The following is a 20766-nucleotide window of genomic DNA, read 5'->3' as shown; positions in this document are numbered from 1 at the left end:
GTAAGCAGACCAATTTCAATGGCACAAACTTTGCCCCGGTAAGCTGAGGAGCTATTTTTATCAGAAAGATTAAAGGCAGCTAAAACTTACCCTGACAAAAAGAGTTGCTTAACATCACCGCATCAAAGCATCAAGAGAAATATAAACAAGGAGGAGAGCAGTTGCTTTCTGCCCAATGTTCAGGTCTGCCATCAGAGCCTCGGGTGTGAGCATTTGCAGGCTTGAGCCAAACTGTTCAGCCGGGCCCATCTCAGCGGCTGTGAAAGCACGTCGTCCCCCTCATCCCCCTCCCGGCAGCCATAGCACCACCAGCGTGGGGCTACCACTGCAATTGCAGTAATTCTGTTCAACTCACTGCTAACCCAGGGCAAAAGCCTCAGACCCATCTCCCCAAGCTCCCTCGATCACAAAGGCCACTTTCCAGGTTGCAAGAGAACTTTTCCGTTTAAGCCCCAGCACCAGGGAGCAGGCATTTGACAGCAATAACTACTCAAACTATTTGCATCGCCTGCCACAATGCACGGAAACCTTCAGCGATCCTTCAACAAGCAGCATTAACTGCTGGCAACAAACCTAGAAGTGCTTTTCCTAAAAACAACCCTCTCTTTAAGTGCACAGACATTACCCACACCCTTGGCAGAGAGGTACTTTCGCCTATGGAACACCAGGACGATGACAGAACTCCTTGGACACACTTGTCCAGAATACAACTTGGGGTTTGCCATCCCAGTGCCCCCAGGCCCCTGAGCCCTGCAGAACTTTCTGCAGATGCTGGAGTTCACACATCCAGCACCACACAGAGCTCCTCGAGACACACGAGAACTTGCTGAACAGGACGTAATTAAGACTGAAGCGTTCCAGAACAGCCCAAGTGAACTTCAAAAAAGAAAGAAGAAAGAAAAAAAAAAAAAAACAAACCAAAAAAAACCAAACCAAGACACTGGCTACCAGGAGAGTCTAAAACGTCTCGCTGAAGAATTAAAGAACCATAAACTGTATTTGTCCCGAGTTACAAAGAACATTTCACAGCAACTTGTGTATCAGACTTCCATATGACTCTACATATTTAACACAGTTCAATCACAAGACCTCACCTAGATACTCCCTGACAATTCTTATTCGATACTGTTTCTTTCTCGCTTGTTTCATTTATTTGCAGGCTGAGAAAAAAAGGTTTCCATAAAAAACCCCTAAAGGACCCAAGCATCTGTAAAGTGTTGCCAAATGCAGATTGAGCAAGACGAAAAAACCCACAGAATTTATCAGCTCAATTATAGTAATATTTTTTTTCAGTAAATGAAAACATAGCAGGCACAGCACGATTAACTTATCACTATCCCTTCCACAAGATTCATTAATCTCTGAAAGCAGAAATTAAAGTGCAACAGACTTCGTGTTCTTCTGAAACCACTCTTTCAGGGATTGAAACAGTCGGAACACCGGGAGAGGCCGGTCCAGGCACACATGCTCTTGTGCACACACGTGTGTATTTACAACGGGCACATATTGGCTGGAAACGAGACATTTTTATCTGTTTTATTATCTACAAACTCATCACAATTGAAGAAAAAGGCACGCCAGAGACACTACACGAACAGACAAGTCGCAGTGACTGCCAAGCTGCTGGGCATTTCGGCATACGAGCAACCCCACAACTTCAATTACTATCGGCAAATCGTTTGGGGTTTAAAGGAAAAATGCTTGAAACAGTTTAAGCCAAATACCCGAAAACCTCGGTCACAGGTTGGGAGGTAAAAAGAAGCACGAAGTATTAAGTGGAGGGTAGGATTAGATGGTCTTCAAGGTCCTTTCCAACTCAAATCATTCTATGACTACGAAGCTATTAAGGAGTTTTTATTCCGTAGGTCTGTCACACACAGGGGCACAGTGAAAAAGCCTGGATAGGGCGATTAGCTGTGGGTAATCTGTGGGGTTTAAGGAGTAGACAGAAACCTCAACTACCCGTCCAAGAAGGCACCGTCAGCTTTAAGCTGAAGGAGGGTAGATTTATATTCTCTATCGGGAAGAAATTCCTTCCTTTGACGACAGTGAGGCCCTCCGCACAGGCTGCTGAGAGAAGATGCATCTACCCCATCCCTGGAAGTGTCCAAGGCCAGGCTGGACGGAGCTTGGAGCAGCCTGGGATAGTGGAAGGTGTCCCTACCCATGGCAGGAGATAGAACAAGACGGGCTTTAAGGTCCCTTCCTACCCGAAACATTCCATGATCGTACAACAAGCAGGACGGTTGGCGCTTCCCATGCCTGGCCCTTCTCCTTCCCTACCCGCACTCCACTCACCTGTCCAGCCCCATCACCCAAACCGAGGCACTAAAAACGAAGATGATGGAAGAAAAGAAGGGAAACCTAACTCAAAAAACGTCTCTTTCCAACCGCTATTTATAGCCGGGACGGTACTTGGCGTACGGGTCCCGCCCGGTAACTTCGACTGCAGGAGGCCCAACCCACCCCCGCCAGGAACCGCGGCAGGGCGGGCGGTCCCCCAGGCCCCCCCTCCGGCGGGGCGGTAGGGGCGGGGGGGTGTGTGGGGGAGAACCGCCGTAGAGCCCCACCCGAGCCACCCCCGCGGCCTTACCTGTGCTATCGCTGGCGGAGAAGCCCGGCGAGTTGAGCTTGGCTCGCTTGGGGTTGGGCGGCCCGTCGAGTAAGTTCTCCGCCATGGTGGCCGGAGCGGCGGAGCCGGTGATCGTTGTCGGGGGGTGCTCGGGGGGGGCCGAGCTCGCTGTCCCCGCTCCTCCGCCGCACGGGAACCCAACAGCGCCGCTCAGTGCCCGGCCGGCCGCCCCCGCTCCCCCATGCCGGGCCGCCGCAGGCCGCAGGGAGGAGGGCTCGGGGCGGGGAGCGAAGGGCCCAGCGCCCCCTCCCTGCCGGCCGCGCTCCTCCCGGGCGCTCCCCCCGCCGCGGTGCCCGGATGGCGGCTCAGGCCGTCACTCGGGGCGCATTCCGCCCCCCCACACGCTCCCCTCGCCTCGCCCCGTCCCCTCCCCTCCGCGGCGGCGGCTTCGCCCCGGCCCCCGCCCGCCGCCCGCCCGCGGCCGAGGTAGGGGAGGGAGGAGGGGGGGGGGAGGAGAAGAGAAGGGAGCGGGGGGGGGGGGGGGGGGGGGCAAAAATTAAAAAAAAGGAAAAAAAATCACCAAAAAGCGGAAAAACGCGCCGACCCCCCAAAAACGCCCCAAAACAATGAGCGCGGCGCGGCGGCGGCGGCGGCTCCCGGTGGCGGCGGCGGCGGTCGGTTGGCTCCGGGCGGCTGCGCCCCGCTGGCTCGAGCCCCCTGTGCGCGTCGGCGGCGCTCGGCGCGGCTGCCCCGTGCGGCGGCGGGGCGGCCCCGCTGCCCCGGCCCGGCCCGGCCCGGCCCGCTCCGCCCGCGCCGCGCTCCGGCTCCGCGACAAGATGGCGGCTGTTGATTCCTCAATTAAAAAAAAAAGTTTTTTTTTCTCTTCTCTTTTCCAGAGCCCTCGGGGGCGGGGCGGGGGCGGGGCCTGCGCGCTGCGTCACCGCGCTCGCGGCGCGGCCCCGCCCTGCCGGAAAGGCGCGCGCGGCGCCGGAAGCGCCCGGCGCCGTCCTCAGTTGCTCCGCTGAGGGGCTCGGGGACGGCGGGAGGGTCGGGCTGCGACCCCGCCCCACACACCGTGCCTGCGGTGCCGTGCGCTCGCTCTCCGCCGCCGTGCCCCGCCTCGGTCTGCCCTGTTTGCTTCAGTCGGGGCTCCCCCCGCAGCACCCCCTCACAGCGTCCCCTCTCCGTTTGCCCTCAGATGTCTCAGGTGCTCCCGGTGCCCCCTCATAGTCTCACTTTAGTCCTCTCAGAGTCCCTCCTCCCCCCCCCAAAAGTCCTCGCCTCGGTCTTTCCTGTTTGCTCCTGTCGGGGCTCCCCCTCAGGACCCAGAGCTGTCCCCTCACAGTGTTCCGACTCCCCTCAGATGTTTGTTCCCCCCTCACAGCATTCCCCGCAGTCTCCCCTCAGTCCCACCACAGATGTCTCAGTGCTCCCCTAACAGCGACCCCTCCATGCCTCCCCATAGTCCCCCTTTCTCCTCAGTCCCCTCGTAGTGACCCCCACAATCTCCCCTCGCAGTCCCACCATGGATTGGCCCTTCAGAGTCTCCCTTCAGTCCCTCAGAGCCCTTGCTTCAGTCGTTTGCCAGTCTCCCCCCACACTCCTCTCTCTGACTCCCCTCAGATGTCACGGTGCCCCCACACAGTGTCCCCTCCATGTCTCCCCATGATCCCCCCTTCCCCTCTCAGTCCTTTCAGAGTCACCCATGCAATCTCCCCTTTCAGTCCCACCACGGATGGCTCAATGCCCCCTCACAGTCTTTCTTTCCCTCATACTCCTCAGAGCCCTCACCCCAGTCTCTCCTCTCAATCCCACCATGGATATTCCCTCTCAGTCTCTCCCTGAGTCGTCCTCAATTTTCCCTCTCAGACTCCCATCAGTCGCTCACAGTTACATTTCCAGTTTGCCTTCTCAGTCTCACCATAGATGTCCCCTCTCAATGCCCCCTTCACAGCCATCCCCCTCACAGTCTCTCTTCTCAGTTTCCCCTCAGTCACCTCTCAATTTCCCCTCTCAGTCCGCAGAGATGGTCTCTCTCAATGTCCCCCTCAGCGTGTCCCCTCTCAGTTTTTTTCCTCTCAGTCACCCCCTGCAGTTTCCCCTCTCAATTCCACTGTGGATATTCCTTCTCAATGTGCCAATCACAATATCCCCTCCCAAGCTCCCCCTCAGTGCCCCCATTTTCCCCCATGCCCTCAGAGCAGCCACACATGAGGACAAGTGTCCCATCAGAGCTGACCCACTCTCAGGCAGCAGCATCAAACCCAGCCTCACTTTACAAACGCTTTCTGCTCTGTCTAGACAGACTTCCCCAGCCCAAAACAGGTTTAGAAGACTGGAGCTCGTATACTTCCATGGATTTCCATACTGGTTCCCAACCTGAGAATCAGGTTGTATAAGCCCCGGTGACGTGTGTGGCAGCAGAGCTCCTTGTACCCAAACTGGTTGCTTGGGGCTGTTTTCATTGCCTTCATGTTGGAATGTCCTCCAAGGGCAGCCACAATGGGAGGAGAGGCTGGAGAAGATCTGGACACAATTCTGACGATGTGTTGACGAGCTCCATGAGCTGAGATGGATTCAACAGCAATAATTTATTGGTTTAAAGGAGATCTATAATGACAGTTTCCTTTGTAAAGAGTAAGTCTGCCTTTTGTTTACTGCAAAACTCGAATTCATTACATTTACTTCTACATTTACATGAATTTCATTACATTTACTTGCAAATTCTGTATTTATTTACATGGTGCCTGTCCTTGCTGAGGTCTGGCTGTAATCACGTGGAGGTCTCTGTCAGGCCTCTGCTTCTATCACTGTACTACTCATTAGTTACACAAGTAAGGGCTCTCTGGTTGTGCCTGCTTTAATTTCCTTCGAAAGCAGTGAGTTCCCATCTGTTTCAGGATGTTTCAGTGTGAGACAGGGTTTGGTGTCTCACAGTGCCTCTAGATGTAAAAGCAGCAGCTCTTGTCCAGCAGCATTTTACTGTGGTATAAAGCATTTATCCCAGTTTAGGTTAAAGGAAAATGTTTTGCTGTTGGAGGTGAGGGGTGGGCGTCAGGTCAGACTCTAAGTCACAGCTGAGGACAGCAGTGTCTTTTTCTGGCTCCTGCTTGAACTTTTTAACAAGTTTAGTTGGTGTATTTTGAACTGTGTCTTGGATCACTCTTTGTTTTGCCTTGGTCATTACAGCCTGGGCAACTGAGGTAGTGGAAGGTGTCCCTGCCCATGGCAGGGAGGTGGAATGAGCTGGTGTTTAAAGACCCTCAAACCCAAAGGAAACTGTGGTCCTTCAATTACATCATTTATGGATATGCTGGAGTGGCTGACACCAGGAGCCCTCCATAGCACTTCCTCATGACCCCCTTCCCTGCTGCTGCACTAACTCTGCAGCTCTGGGATAAAGTCAGGATGGAGATTTACTACTGGAGAGAGATCCTGAGTGGTCCCACAGCTACTGCCCCTCTCCAGAGGGTGTTCATGCTGCCTGGTGCTGTGTGACACACTCATGTTACACCAGTACTGCAGCCCTGAGCACACAGCCGCTGAGGCAGGGGCCCTGACAGCCCCAGTGCTGTGACAGGAGCTGCTGTGTCAGTGCCTCTGAGGGAAATGCCGTGTAGCCACTGTTGGGAGAAAAGCAGAGGACGTGTGGAGGCCATGATTAGCTGGGAGAGCTCCTCTGTCTTTACAGCAAGTGCCAGGCTTGCCACACCGGTGAAGTCACAGCGGGGCTGCAAGTCCCAGGAGCAGAGTGGGAGGGAAAGGAGGTGCTTTGGAGGGAGGGAATCCTTTACTCCAGGCAGCAGGGGCAGAGGAGGAGGATCCTACTGCTGCTGTGTCCTGCAGCTTCTCTGTGCTGCAAATTCCCCTTAGGATGGCCCCAGCTGCCCCTGCCATGGGATCAGAACAGCGCTGGGTTAACGGCAGGAGGGAGAGGAAGACCTTGGCTGTTTCCCACTGCCCTTTGGAAAGAGGGCTACGATTAAATACCCTGAAGGCCTAAGAGTGTACCCTGGGTACCACAGCCCTTTGGTGTCAGTATTGCAAGACTTGGATGGCCTCACCCACTAGTAATGCCAAACATGGAATAAGCTCAAACAGAGTAGGAGGATTTAATGAAGAGAAACTCTTTGAAAGACACTATATGTCAAATACACCAATATTCCCAGTCTGGACCTCAGTGCATGGCTCCCTGCTCCCCCGCTGATGGGTAAGCCCTTGAAAGGATTCCTGAGGCCTTCATTTGTGGTGCGCAGGAGGGAGGGTGAAGCAGGTGCTTAATGGATAACTCCTTTATTCAGGGACTAGTTCCAAGAGAAATTGCATAATAAAACCTGCACTGCTGCAGCCCATCGCCAGACTTCCTGTCTCCAGAACTAAGCTGCTTAAAGACACAGTTCCTGAGATCCTACCTTCCTTCCTCACCCAAAACATGGAAGTATCACTTCAATAGCTTGTGACCTCAAAACCTTACAGCCAAACAATTAGCAGTGTTTGAAATAATTTCTGAGGAGCTCTGCCCTTTAACTTGTAGTCACTGTGGCACCATCACAGGAGTTCTCATTGGGAATGGCAGTCTGTTTTTCTTGGTAATGCTATGTCCCAGCACCCGGTGGCCTTACCATGTGCTGCCAAAGCTGTTCTAGGGTAGAAGAAAAGCCCAGAACCTGTTGCCTCCTCTCCTCCCAGCCGCTGCAGAAGGTGCTGCCTATTCTTTCTCCAGGCATGTCTGGTTACACACACCCGGCACTCATGGGATTGTGGAGCAATTTTATGTGAAATAACTGTTGTTTCTGGCTTCTGATTTTCATTGTGTGTGTGAATTCCGTGGTGTTCAGGAAGTGGTGGTAACCCAGGGACCGCAATCACAGCACTGTTTTGTGTTTAGCTCTGTGTCTGTGAACTTCTGCAAAGCCTTGTCTCCTTGGGTTACAGAGATTGACACACATCCTAAAGGGTCTCCTTGCTTCATTTCATGCAGAAAGAGCATTTGCAGGTGACTAAAGATGTTCTGTGGGTGATATCCCACAAGCACCAATCAGATCTGATTCTGCTCTCCTTTTGATTAAGTATTCATTAATGTAAAGCTATTTCCTACCTACTTGTTGAATAGAGTTTAATGGGGACTGGATGCAGACTTGGACTTTTCTGCGAATTGCTCAGAATCCTCCCCATCATCTGTCAGGACCATCTAACTCTGATGTGGTGGAATCCCCCAAGTAATGGGTAAGGCTATCTCACCAAAGTGAGAGTATCAGTTCAGGAAAAACAGAGTCTTCTGTCATCAGCATAATTGAATCTGTCACTCTGAGGGGTCCTTCTTTCTTAAATCCCAAACGTGAAGCCTTTTTGCTGAAGTTGCCTGTAACTTTGCCATGCCTGACAAACTATTAAGAAAAATCTGTATAAATCTTTGTGCTCAATGAATCTCAGGTTTTGTCCGAGACACAACAGTCCATTTACTTTATTTTTAAAGTAAACTGCTACAAAAAATATCTGTCTTTGAGCTCTGCAAAGTTATGATTTCTCATCTCTCTGACACCAGCTTGCAACCTGCCCCACAGTCAGTTCGAAAATCATATTTCTACCCATAAAACAGTAATCTGGGTAATCTGGGCAAATTTCATGTCTGCCAGCTCCCTTTTAGCAGTGGCAATTAGTGGTTTATGGGTGGTTTCAGCCAACATGGGCAAAAAAAAAGACACAGAACATTTTTTCCGCTGCAGATTATGGTGAAAGATCCCTTCCCTGAGCGCAGAGAAAGGCAGGATGCCCATAGATACACTCTGGCCACTTGAGATGGGAAGATTTCAGTGTTTCCCACCTCCGTGCCTTGTCCCCTGGTTAAAGATGTGGCCTTCCCATTGCACCATCAGTAGCAGAAAGCATTCACAAGCTCTTCAGGTGCTGCCACTCACAGCTTGACATGAGCTGAATCGCAGATGCACAGCCCGAGTTGGGTGCTGAGCTGTGAGCTCAGGCATGAGCACTGCTCACTCTCCCCTCTGCCAAATTCACACGGGCTCCACCTCTTGCCTGAACCCGTATCTTGGAGCAAGACCTCATCCTTCCCACCAGGGCTAGTGCTTCCCTCCATTCATTCTGTTCCCTCCACACAGCTCAGAGCAGTGGCCTGTCAGCATCTTCAAACCAGAGGGATTGGGTGATTCCTCATCCCTTGAAAGGTGTCTCCAGATTCCTCCCATGCCATTTCAGTCCTCTGCTCATTCCATGATGGCATCACAGAGACAAGGTCTTCCAGTACCTACAGGGAACTGAAAGGAAGGATGGAACAAAACTATTTACAAGAGCATGTAGTGACAGGACAAGGGGGAATGGGTTCAGATTGAGAGTAGGTTTAGCTTAGATATTAGGAAAAAATTCTTCCCTGTGAGGGTGAGGAGGCCCTGGCACAGGGTGTTTAGAGAAACTGTGGCTGCCCCTGAATCCCTGGAAGTGTCCAAGGCCAGGCTGGACGGGGCTTGGAGCAACCTGGGATAGTGGAAGGTGTCCCTGCCTGTGGCAGAGGGGTAGAAGGAAATAGGGTTTAAGGTCTCTTCCAAACATCTCTCTCCTATGATTCTGTAATCAAGTGCTCAGCACTTTTGACCACACTAAGCATTGCTCCTTTCAATTCAGTGCCATCCAAGCATTTATTAACCTACTTGGACACACTGCATATGTCTTTTGTGAAAGTAATTCATTACCGTAAATTTCATTGTTCTTTTTTTTTTCTGTCTCTACATATAGCTTGCATTTTTTTTTTCTATTCACTAGCAATGCTAACAGCAATACAGTGACTTCATGTAAGTGTCTGGGATGACATTTGGAAATGGCCTCCTTGTGTTCTGTCCTTATTTTTTGCTGCAGCAAAATCTGGTGTTCCCAAGAAAAGTCTGGCCAAGTTCACAGTCTCACCACCATCCTGTTAGTCACCTGTGTGCAAAACTCTGCTGAGCCACTGTCAAGCCAGGCCATGGGGACACTGGTGGCATTTTTCCCTGCTCTGCCATTGTCCTGGTTGGTGGAGGCAGCCACAATAGTATGGCTCTGCAATTTCTCCTGCTCCATTCAGCCTTGCCAGTCCCTCTGCCTCTTCTTGCTATCAGTCACAGCTTTAATGCAAGACTTGGTTATCTCAAAGAGCTTAATTCCTGGGAAACTCTCTGTACCTTCTCAGTGTTAATCCTGGCTCACATACAACTCTTGAAAAACTTTATTTTTCATCAGAAACTCTGCTGAACTTCCATAGTCATCCAGAGAGCAACCCCAAGCTCTTCTGCAGTGTCAGCCTCTCTGTCTCTCTCTCTCTCTCTGCTGAGTTAAAAGCCAGCTGTGAAATGTTTTGGATTTAGGTGGCAGACAGGTCCTCACCCTCTGCATTAGGCTCCAAGAGCCTAATGCCCAAGTAACTAACTATGCCCAAGTTCTTGGAGAATGGTACAGACTCATGTGGCTGCCCTGTCCTTGCCCTGGCACTGCCATGTGCAGTCATAGAATCATGGAATGGTTTGGGTGGGAAGGGACCTTAAAGCCCCTTTGTTCCAACCCCGTGCCATGGGCAGGGACACCTTCCACCAGACCAGGCTGCTCCAAGCCCTGTCCAGCCTGGCCTTGGACACCTCCAGGGATGGGACAGCCACAGCTTTTCTGGGCAAACCTGTGCCAGGGCCTCCCCACCCTCCCAGGGAAGAATTTCTTCCTGCGGACTGTGCACTCCTCCCATAGAGGAAAGGGCCCCCAGTGGCGACCAGGAAGCCTTTCTGGGCTGGGTCTTGGAAAACTGTCCTGCTGAACCAGTTCCAATTTGTATGGAATTCTTCAATATTCATCAGGGCAGGGAGGGCATTGAGCTGGGTTGACAAGGGGAATACATTAACCAACCGCCTGTTTGTGCCTCCAGCCTTGCTCTTCCCCCACCACAAGAGTTCTTTCCTTGTTTTGTGTAAAAAAAAGAGCAACTTCTACAGGAGCTTGGAGCTCAGTGCTCACTGGTTTGGGACAAGTAGAAAGTGCGACTGGCCCAGCCCCACATTGCCCCATAAGTTGGATGATGATGACTCTTTTCACCCTTCTTCTAGCAGATAAGGTGTTTGTGGAAAGCTTCACCTTCTGCAGGTAACTCTGGTGTGTTCAGGGCTTCAGTAAGTACTCAGAAAACCCCCCAAAGTTTCAGCTTTCAGAATTTCGAAAGCACTCAAACGTTCTAATTTATTAATTGACAGTGAAAACACCTAATTTCCCTGCTGTGTGAGCAAAAGTTTAAAAACAGCTTTTATCTCCAAAACTGGGAAAATAAAGGGAGTAAGAAAAAACAAAATTACTAAAACACATCAATCCACTCATCTTCTCCTTCAGCAATTTTTCACGTTTGATTCAAACCAAATTCTTTATTTTTTCTTGTTATGGCAACAACCAGTTTAAAAGCTCCACTATTTCTCCAGCCCTGTGGTTCTCTCAGGCAGCTCTTTGGGCAGCCTGGCTCTCATGCATCCCAGTTGGATACATCTTGCATCCTTCCTGTCACCTTGTTTTGGCTGCCTGAATCAAACCTGGCACTTCTTGGGTGCCCAGCACAGAGCCAAACCCAAACCTTTCCTGGTGACTCAGTCCAGAGTTTCTCCCAAACACAACATGAGGGTTTTAGCTGGAAAACCTTTTTTCAGCATTAATCATCTTTCACTGTAAGTTTGCATGAGCTCTTAAATAATGGGTTCAGGTGAAAGTAGAACTAATTATTGCCATTATGGCTTCTAGCTCATAGAAATAGGGAATGACAGACTGGTTTGGAAGGGACTTTGAAGACCATCCCGTTCCACCCCCTGCCATGGGCAGGGACATCTTCTACTATCTCAGGTTACTCCAAGCGTCGTCCAACCTGGCCTTGAACACTCCCAGGGAAGGGGCAGCCAGAGCTTCTCTGGGCACCCTGTTCTGATTAAGGGGATCATAGCAGGGCAGCAAAGTGACTGAGGTGATGGTGATAATCAGCACAGGATAAAATGGGATCCTTTCCTCTGGAAAACCTGTGAGAGAATGATTCCAACGAGGTGCTCTACTCTGTTGCTTTCAAGGTTATCAAAGAAATGACCACCCCTCACCTAACTGTGGTGTCCCATTCTGTAACATTAATGACAAGAATCTCTTGGCACAGGATGTAATTTGCCTGGGGGAATTATTTTCAAAACTATTTTCAATAGTATTTAACCAGAAAGTTAAATACTATTGCAGAGATTAAATGAAGGCAAATGATTTTATAGCCAAAATAATATTTTTCTGTGATAAATTATGTAAAAGGCAAGAGTAATAAAATGTGATGCTCCAGGGAATAAAACAATCCCTGTAAAGGTCAGGAAACTCTTTTAACTTACCTGCACATCTGTCAAGATGCATTTTAATTTGTTTGGGTTTTCTGTCCTTGGTTGGACATGATATTCTTGCCTGAGTTCCTCAAGGCCAAGCACCTCATTGGGTGGACAGAGAAACCTTCCCCAGCTCTCTCAGAATATCGCTCCATCCTTTGAAGCATGAGACAGATGATTTCTGTTACACTCCTGTCCCATTCCTGCAGGACTTGACACACTTGGTGGCATCTCACGCTGTGACCTGTGACTCCACGAATTTGCTGTTACAATGCTGTCTGTAATTGTATCAGGATTAACTTTTCACCCCAAGCTGTACACCTTGGTCACGATGGTTAATTCCTGCGGCGCAGAGTTTCACGGCTTGGCTGTCAATGTGCTCTGTGCTTCAGTCTTAGATCAGCTGAAGTTTCTTGTCTTCCTGTCTTAAACCAACAGCACTTAGGTGTTAAGATGAGAAATTCCATTTTTTCCTGCTTTTCTTCCACCCCATATCAGCTTATCCCAGCCTTGTGCTCACCAGGGAAGTGAAGCCAGCTGAGCTCTCAACCACCCAGCCTGGAGGTCCCATCACTGTCATCCTGGAGCAGGGCCTGACAAACTACTGCACCTCATCTCAATCCCCCAGCTCCTCCACATCCAGTGTATGGTCACATCTCTTAAATCAGTCCACTTGGCCCCTCTGCCAGGTCAGCTCCACCCCCCATGGCCCAAGCCCACTTCTTCCTGCTTGTCCAAAGGCTTCTCAGCTGCATTCCAGGTTCCCCTGTCAGCCACACAAGATGACACTTGGTGCTCATTTAGGGCAATTTACCAGGCTGGTTTGAATATGAGAGCTCTGAAATTTATTTCACACTTTTGAAACAAACCCAGACCCAACTTTTTCGCAACGGCTGTCAGTGATGTTCACAGCATCCTGAAAGGCTTGGATAGAATTTGCTCATGAGCTTTATAGAATTATCCTCTGGGAGAGAGTAAATATGGGAGAATTTGAGCTAGGAGAGACAATTTACATTATTGAAGTGTTAAAACATGACAGAGCTGTAACCTCAAATCTATATTATAAAAGTACCCAAAGATTTGATAAAATACAGGGCTTTCATAGAATCACAGACTGGTTTGGATTGGAAGGGATCTTAAAGCCCATTTTTTCGACCCCTGCCATGGGCAGGGACACCTTCCACTACCCCATGGGCGCTCCAAGTCCTGTCCAACCTGGCCTTCGACACTTCCAGGGGCAGCCACAGCTGCTCTGGGCACCCTGTGCCAGGGCCTTACCACCTTCACAGGGAAGAATTTCTTCCCAATATCCCATCTAACCCTGCCTTCTGGCAGTGGGAAGCCATTCCCTGTGTCCTGTCACTCCAGGCCCTCATCTAAAGTCCCTCTCCAGCTCTCCTGGAGCCCCTTTAGGCACTGGAAAGTGCATAATACAGATCATAACACACAATACAGATACCTGAGACATTTTCAAAGAAGTACCCAGTAATTACTGCAGTCATTACATGGTCCTGGTCTCCCCCCAGCCTTTGATCAGAGATGTCTAGAGTGATCTCTGCTACTTCCAGAGCAAGGCAGCTCCATCTCCTCCTTCCCCAGCTCTTCTGGAGGAAGCAGTGACCCTCTGCACTCCCGCACCAGTGAGAGTGAGTTCCCACCACAACACTGGGACATCACGGCTTTGGTTATGGCTTTGCACCACTGGCTGAGCCCAAACTAACAAAAAAACATCCTCAAACTGTCTGGCCTTGTATTTTCCTGGAGTTTAAGTCCAGTTGAAGTAATTAGATCATCTTTTCTGCATTTTTGGATGTCACAAGTCACTGCATTTCAGGTGAACATTGAGCCGTGTCACTCAGGCCAGACTAAAACCCACCAACCCTGGGGAGAGCAGAGCTGCTGTGGGCTGACATGGGAAATGATGAGGTGCCAGCATGGGCCTGGCACTGCCAGGGAGGTTTTGATAGTTCACAGCAGCAGCCTGGTGCTCCAGCCCAATGAGAGGAGGATGATCGAGGCACCCTGAGCCCTCTCCCTCCCCAACTGGCATAGGACACTGAGCTTTCAGACCAGATGATCTCAAAGCATTTGGACAAGGCAAGAAATCCTCATGGCTTCACCTCCCAGCTCCCTGCTTGCAGGCAGAGCCCTTCCTCCCAGTGTCTGCATTAAAACCGTGTGGCTGAAATGAGCTAATTTTGCTTGAAAGGCTGCAAGCTCCGGTGCAGGCACCGCTCCCCTCGCACGCTGTCGCAGTACGCAGCCACCGTTGCTGCAAGAGAGCTGCGGTTCATTTCAAGGTTGAATTTGTCCAGTTTCAGTCCCTGGGATATTTACATCTCTGGAAATTATCTGGGGATGCTGCAGTCCGTTATAGTGGAGCTGTTGCTTCCCTCAGTCAGATCTCTGGGCAAGTGCTTGGATTTTAACACTGCCATGTCCCTACGTACACCCTTCTCTGTAGCCTATATTGTTTTTTAAGATTAAGGAAAACATATTTTATTCTCAAGCTTTTCTTTTCAATTGCAAGGACCAGATACTCTTTTTAAATGACAAGTGATGAGAATCTCGTGCATTTGCATGACCCCAATGGTTTCACAAGCTCCTTTAACTAAACCATTGCCCAGATTTTACCAAAGACACGTGGGGCTGATGTACATGAGGGCCACTGACACCCAGCACGGAGCACATGAGCCCTGAAGTACCTAAAATTATCTCATGCTGGCTTTTGAAGATAAGTCTCCACCCTCCATTCAGAATGACAACTTTTGGCAACAACAAGAAAACAGAAATGACAGATGGTTACAAAATCTGGTACACAAACATGACAGTAGGCAATATAATGAACATTTCACCCACTCCTTCATTTATGCTAATCGGTGCTTTTGAGCAACCGGAATTGTTCTGCCAGACAGCCACGGATCTGAAGCACAGCACAGCAAATCTCAGAGGGCCACCAACCTGAAACCAGGGCAAAACTCCACCAAGGCGACTCACTGTGAATGAAATTAAAGTATCACTAAACTCCAACCCTGACAAAATCCCCCCACTCCTAAAAAGCACATCGACCTCTCCTCCCGCCCTGTAAACACCACATCCACAAAACAGAGGCAGTTTGGTTTTCCTGCTACCTAAAGCTTCACCAAAATTCAGAGGAACCAGCAGAAATGAGAAGTAGCAGCCTTGCAGTTAATGTGAATTGTGCTAAATAAACATATTTGTTACAGCAACAAAAATTTCCTTCAAAAAGCATTTTTCTCCCAGACTCAGCTCTCTGGGATGGACTCCGTCCCTGCGGGAAAATGGTTACTCTTCCCTTTGAAGCCCACTTATCTCATGCTGACATTCTCAGAGGAAGGTGCTATGTCACCCACAAACCTCCTTTTATTTCCTATAAAAATGTAAATCAGCCTATTTTTTCCCCCCAACAACCTTATGTAATGAGCAGTGTCCTCGCTCAATCATTTTGAAGACGTGCTTTAGCCTCTATTTTATGCAGGAATCTGTAAGAATGAAACCATTCCTTTCCTTCTCTGATATTTCAGTGCTTGCTCCTTTGCTTGCTGATGCAAAGCTCTGTGGCCATTCCTGCCGTGGGCAGGACCTAAAAACATCTCAGAGGACAACAGCAACACCTTTATATTTTCCCAAGGATATAAAATAAATTTTCCCACAAGTAAATTGCCAGTGCTTTCAGGAAAAGAGGGGCAGCCTTGAGCACTTGCCCTCAGAGCCAGCTGGGATGTGTAATTGTACAAATCTGTGTATATTTGTAATTATAAATGAGGCTTGTTCTCCATTATCAAAATTTCAAGATACTATCCTTTACAGGACCCAATTTTCCTTTGCTTACAGCACTGTCACACACTACCCACAGCAGATGAAATCCTCTCTTCTGGGGGCAGAATCACAGTGAAAACAAAGGAAAAATAGGGAATTTTAGTCAAAACATTTCAGTTGCTTTTGAGGGCAAAAAAACCATGGTCTTGGTGGGTTTCCAGTAACCAGGTCTGCAAATCCTATACTTGGTCCTGGGAGAAGATAATTTTTTGTGTCAGAGATTCATCTCATAGAATCAGAAATCTCCCACTGTCCTCATGAAGATCCACCCAGACTTCTCTGACCTGGGGAAAACTTCACTTCTTCTGCTTTCTGTCTCATTCACTTGTCACTTCCTGCCCTGGATGAAGCATCCCAGCCTGTATAGTTCTTCCTTGGGTGAAAGCTACTCCATTTCTTTAATTGTCTTTGATGTCCACCTTCCCCTCTTCTAGATCTTCTGTGCAAAGCCACATATCAAATTTGAGTCAAGGGGATCTCAGCAGATGGAGCAGTTGGAGCAGAATCCCACTGTGGTTGGAGGTATGGCAGACCAGGGTTTCCTGTTCTCCTCTCTGCTTCAGTCTCAATCATTCCTAAAAATAATGCTCCGACCAACTTCCAGCCTTAAAATCCCAGAGAAGCACTGACCAGAAGGGTTGGGGTCTCCCCACACTCCAGCCTCTGGGTGCCTTCATAGCCCTTTTTATGGAATAGTTTGGGTTGGAAGGGACCTTAAAGCTCATCTTGCTCCACCCCTGCCATGGGTAGGGACTCCTTCCACTGTCCCAGGCAGCTCCAAGCCCCATCCAACCTGGCCTTGGGCACTGCCAGGGATCCAGGGGCAGCCACAGCTGCTCTGGGCACCCTGTGCCAGGGCCTGCCCACCCTCCCAGGGAACAATTCCTTCCCAATATCCCACCTTACTCTGCCCTCTGGCAGTGGGAGCCATTCCCTGTGTCCTGTCCCTCCATCCCTTGTCCCCAGTCCCTCTCCAGCTCTCCTGGAGCCCCTTTAGGCCCTGCAAGGGGCTCTGAGCTCTCCCTGGAGCCTTCTCCTCTCCAGGTGAGCACCCCCAGCTCTCCCAGCCTGGCTCCAGAGCAGAGGGGCTCCAGCCCTTGGGGCATCTCCGTGGGCTCCTCTGGACTCACTTCAGCAGCTCCACATCCTTCTGATGCTGGTGCCCCAGAACTGGAGGCAGCTCTGCAGGTGGGATCTCACCTGAATCCCACCCTCACCTGCTGCCTATGCTGTGGGATGAGCCCAGGATAATGCTGGCTTTCTGGGCTGCCCCCTCAATGGGGGCACTGAATGCCACCTGCTAAAGGATAAGCAAATCCTCTTTTCTTTTTTTGTGTGGGTGGGTGTAGCCTCACATGATGTGTTCTCTCCAGGACATGGTGAAGTGGCTGGCAGGTTGTCTGATGAGAAGGACTCTGCCCCGTGACACCATGGGATCTTCTGCCTGTTTTTTGTCATAGAAAAGGGAAGATGCCTGCATTCAGCTGCTACTGAAACCAGGAATGCCAGATCAAAACCTGGAACATCAACTTGGGAGGACGCTGATCTGATGCTGCTGTGGATGAAGGAGGCTCAACCCCACGTCCTTGGCCACCCAGGTGCGTTCACAGGGGTCCCACAGCCGGGGGTCCCTGGGTGCCCCGGAGCTGCCTGGCTGTGGGGTGTGTGGGGCACAGGGGGCCGGGATGTGCTGCTGGATGGTCTGGGTTGCTTTGCTGAAGCCTGGGCCAGGACCCTCGACAGCCTCCAGCTCTGCCGGGGCCGTCCCCACGTCCCCAGCGGGTTTTGCCCGCTCGCTGGACACGCTCAAAGTTCACGGTGCTATAAATACCCGGGCCCAGGGCTGCCAGCGGGGCCGGCCGGCGCGGGGGGGCTGCTAAAACCCAACGGGCCTTCCTTGCAATTAACCCTGTGCGTGCATGAGTCCCCTCTGTGCGGTTTGAAAAAGAGGAATCCTTCAATTCGAAATGTGTCTAAAGCCAGAAGAGAGCAGCAAAACTCCTTCAGTGGGCTGATTCCTGCTGGGAAGAGCCCTGGGATTGGTACCAGGACTGGGAGAGCACAGGGCCCTGGAGGAGGGTGCAGTGGATGCGTGTTTTGTAGCCAGCAACATCCACAGCTGCTGTGTGACCCTCCAGCTTGGGCAGGTCCTTGTGTTGGGAATGCAGTGGTGTGGATCCAGCACGGCTTGTGTCCCCCCATAAAGCAGAGGCTGCCTGTGCACCCCACATTCCCCAGAGAGCATGGCCTCATGCTACACAGCCCCCTGCCCTGCCCACATGGCCTCACCAGCCCCACACCCTGCCCCCATGTGGCTCCACAGAACACGACCCCACACCCTACCCAACATGGCCCCACAGAGCATAGCCCCAAACCCAGCCCTGTATGTCCCCACACATGGCAGCCCTGTGCCCTCCAGCCTGCCCTGTGTCCTGGGCACCACGTGCAGGACTTTTTTGAAGCGCTAAAACGCATCGAAAAACTTGAAGGGCAACAGAAACGCACTAAATCAGTACAGCCTCCAACCCCACCCCAAAACGTGCAGTCCCCAGTGGTGCCAGGTCACCCGAGGCAGAGCACAGCACCTGCAGCAGGGTGTGAAGCAGCTCCCTGGGGAGCCAAACCGAGGAGACGCCTGTGACCCCACCCACAGCTGTACAGAGCCCTTTCGTGGTGCCAAACGTTATCTCTTTAACCATTTCGCTCCCACACCTTACCCTGCTGGGCTGAGAGGAGAGCCAGTCTGTGAGGAAGAGCCTCTTGCCCCTTTTTGCTGCTCAAACCACGGGCGATGGGAAACTCGGAGAGAACAGAGGACGAGCCGCAGGGGCAGAGCCCCGCGGGCTGTGTGCTACCCCCGGCTCCTGCTGAGGCTGGACACAACCCAGTGCACACATGGCTCAGTGACAACGGCTCAGGACTGGGCAAGGCCCTGCTGACCGAAGGTGATCTCCAGCTCCATGGGGCCAGGCTGCACATCCCCATGGTCTCGCAGGCAGGGGGTGACCCTGTCCCATGACTTCGGGAATGTCGCAGCTGCGAGGGACCCTTGGCCTTGCTCAGGTGACAGTGCCACCAGAACAACCTCATTTCAGCCATGGAAATGTCACCTTTTGGGTCTCTTCAGGCCAAGCAAAGGCACATTCATCACCTCACTCTCCATCATCTCCTCTCCTCCCATCAGCACGGCAGCTCCCATGATGCCAAACACCTCCTTGTTGCACTTGGATGTCATGGCTCTTCCTGACGCTTACTTGACCAGGATTTTCAGGTCATCACTCCTGTGGCCAACAGGGTCCTGCCCCACAGCTGTGCCCTGCCCTGTTCCCCACAGTCCCAGTGCTGCTCTGGTATGTGGCTGCCTCAGAGCTGGTCCCCTCAAGCCTCAGGGCCGCTGTGAGTGGCACTGCCGGACTCTGCGCACGGCACAGCACCGGAGCAAAGGAGCCTGGCGGGTGGCACTAGGGGGAGATAAAGGCCAGGACATGCCGGGCCCTGCGACCTTGCCAGCCCCTCCTGTCCCCTTGTCCCCAAGGCCACCCTAGCCCTGGCTGCTGGTGGGAACAAAGGGGAGAACTGCAGGTTTCCATCTATCATAGTCCCGTTGCTTTGTGGGGTCTTTCCTGGCATCTTCAGTCTTTGGGAAGCATCTTTGGCAACGAGGGGCCTTACGGCATTTACACCTTTATGCAGCAAGTATAAAAGCACCTTCTCTCATGTGCAGGTAGCACATGGACACCCCAAAGCCCATCCAGAAAAGAGGAGAAGAGATATAACTCCCAGAATGGAGGTCAACAGGGAAGGATGAGTCCTGGTACATGGCCTGGAAGCAGAGAGTGACACATGCTGCAAGACCAGCTGGAGGCTCAGCCCATCACATCTGACTCCCCTTTCCTAATGCTCCTAGGTGCACTTAGCAGCAGCACAGTTGTGACAGCCTTTACAGGACCCCACCACCAGCAAACTGGGCACCTTCAGGGCTAAAAACCATTTCAGGGGACCTCTGGGTCAAGGTTCCATCCTGGTATCACAACCAGCTCCTCTGTTCCCATGGATATTCCCTTCTCCACAGGCTCCCTGTGACCCCTCACAGCCGAGATGAGATGAGATGAGATGAGATGAGATGAGATGAGATGAGATGAGATGAGATGAGATGAGATGAGTTGAGTTCACCAGGCAGAGTTTGCGGGAGCTCCTGGCAGACAAGGAGCTGAACCAGCAGGACTTGTCCCCAAAAGGGCTGTTCATGCCTAACTGGATCACAGTTACAGCTGTGGCTCCTGTGGTGTGAATCAGTGCTGGATGCTGGGGCAGGAACTGTGCAACAGCAGCTCTGCAGGCAGGATCCACATGAGGGGGGCACTTTCCCCTTGTATTTTCTACAGATTAGAAAGAAAAGTTAAATGATTTCCTCTTTTTTCCAGAAAGAAGGATTCAGAGTGTTGCTGGCACAGAGTTATCAAAAAATGCTACTAATACATGTTTGTACATCACTTGCAATGCCATCAAACCACCGTGCCCTGAGGACCTGGGCTCACTGCATACATGCCTGAGCTCCCCACAAAGAAAACTGCACAAACTCCACACGAAAAACACCCCAAAACCACCAACCTGCTGCAAAGTTGTGTTTTCTCTTCAACTTCCCAGTTTGGTCACAACTACAGCACACAGAGACAATACTTGCCCTGCAGCCACATCTCTGGGTCGCTCATATTTACAATTATTTAGAGCTCCAGCTCCACAGTTTCCAACATTCTCTCTCCTAAACTTCATGACTGCCGGCGCTGGAGGGGAATGGGGCTGGTAACGTGATAGGGATGTTGGCCTCGGACCAGGAGGCTGGATGCAGAGGGGTGCCTGGGCTGCTGTGTTATCCAAGCCCCTGCAGGAACAAGGTGTCTTTGGCTTGATGTGAGCTGGCAAGAGCAAGAGGAGGGAAGGAGATCCTTCGTCAGCACTTTGCTATGCACTGTGCTCCCTGCTCTCCACTGC

General features: G+C 51.3%; 1 protein-coding gene across 7 annotated transcripts in view; it reads right to left on the bottom strand.

Annotated features, from left to right (window-relative positions):
- Positions 1-3250, bottom strand: part of CREBBP (CREB binding protein) — a 96157-nt gene extending 92907 nt beyond the window's left edge. For 5 of the 7 annotated variants that reach the window (XM_053957252.1, XM_053957258.1, XM_053957253.1 and 2 more), the window contains exon 1: positions 2594-3250. In XM_053957252.1, the coding sequence (XP_053813227.1) occupies positions 2594-2678 (85 nt within the window). In that variant the 5' untranslated portion in view covers positions 2679-3250. The remainder of the gene's footprint in view (positions 1-2593) is intronic. The other 2 variants (XM_053957254.1, XM_053957257.1) reach the window with 1 other exon arrangement.
- Between the last annotated feature and the right edge of the window lie 17516 nt (positions 3251-20766).

The sequence above is a fragment of the Vidua chalybeata genome, chromosome 16 (genome assembly GCF_026979565.1).
Source record: "Vidua chalybeata isolate OUT-0048 chromosome 16, bVidCha1 merged haplotype, whole genome shotgun sequence".
NCBI classification, from domain to species: Eukaryota; Metazoa; Chordata; class Aves; order Passeriformes; family Viduidae; genus Vidua; species Vidua chalybeata.
Note: the sequence above shows the minus strand (reverse complement) of the source record. Positions and strands in the feature narration are given on the sequence as shown.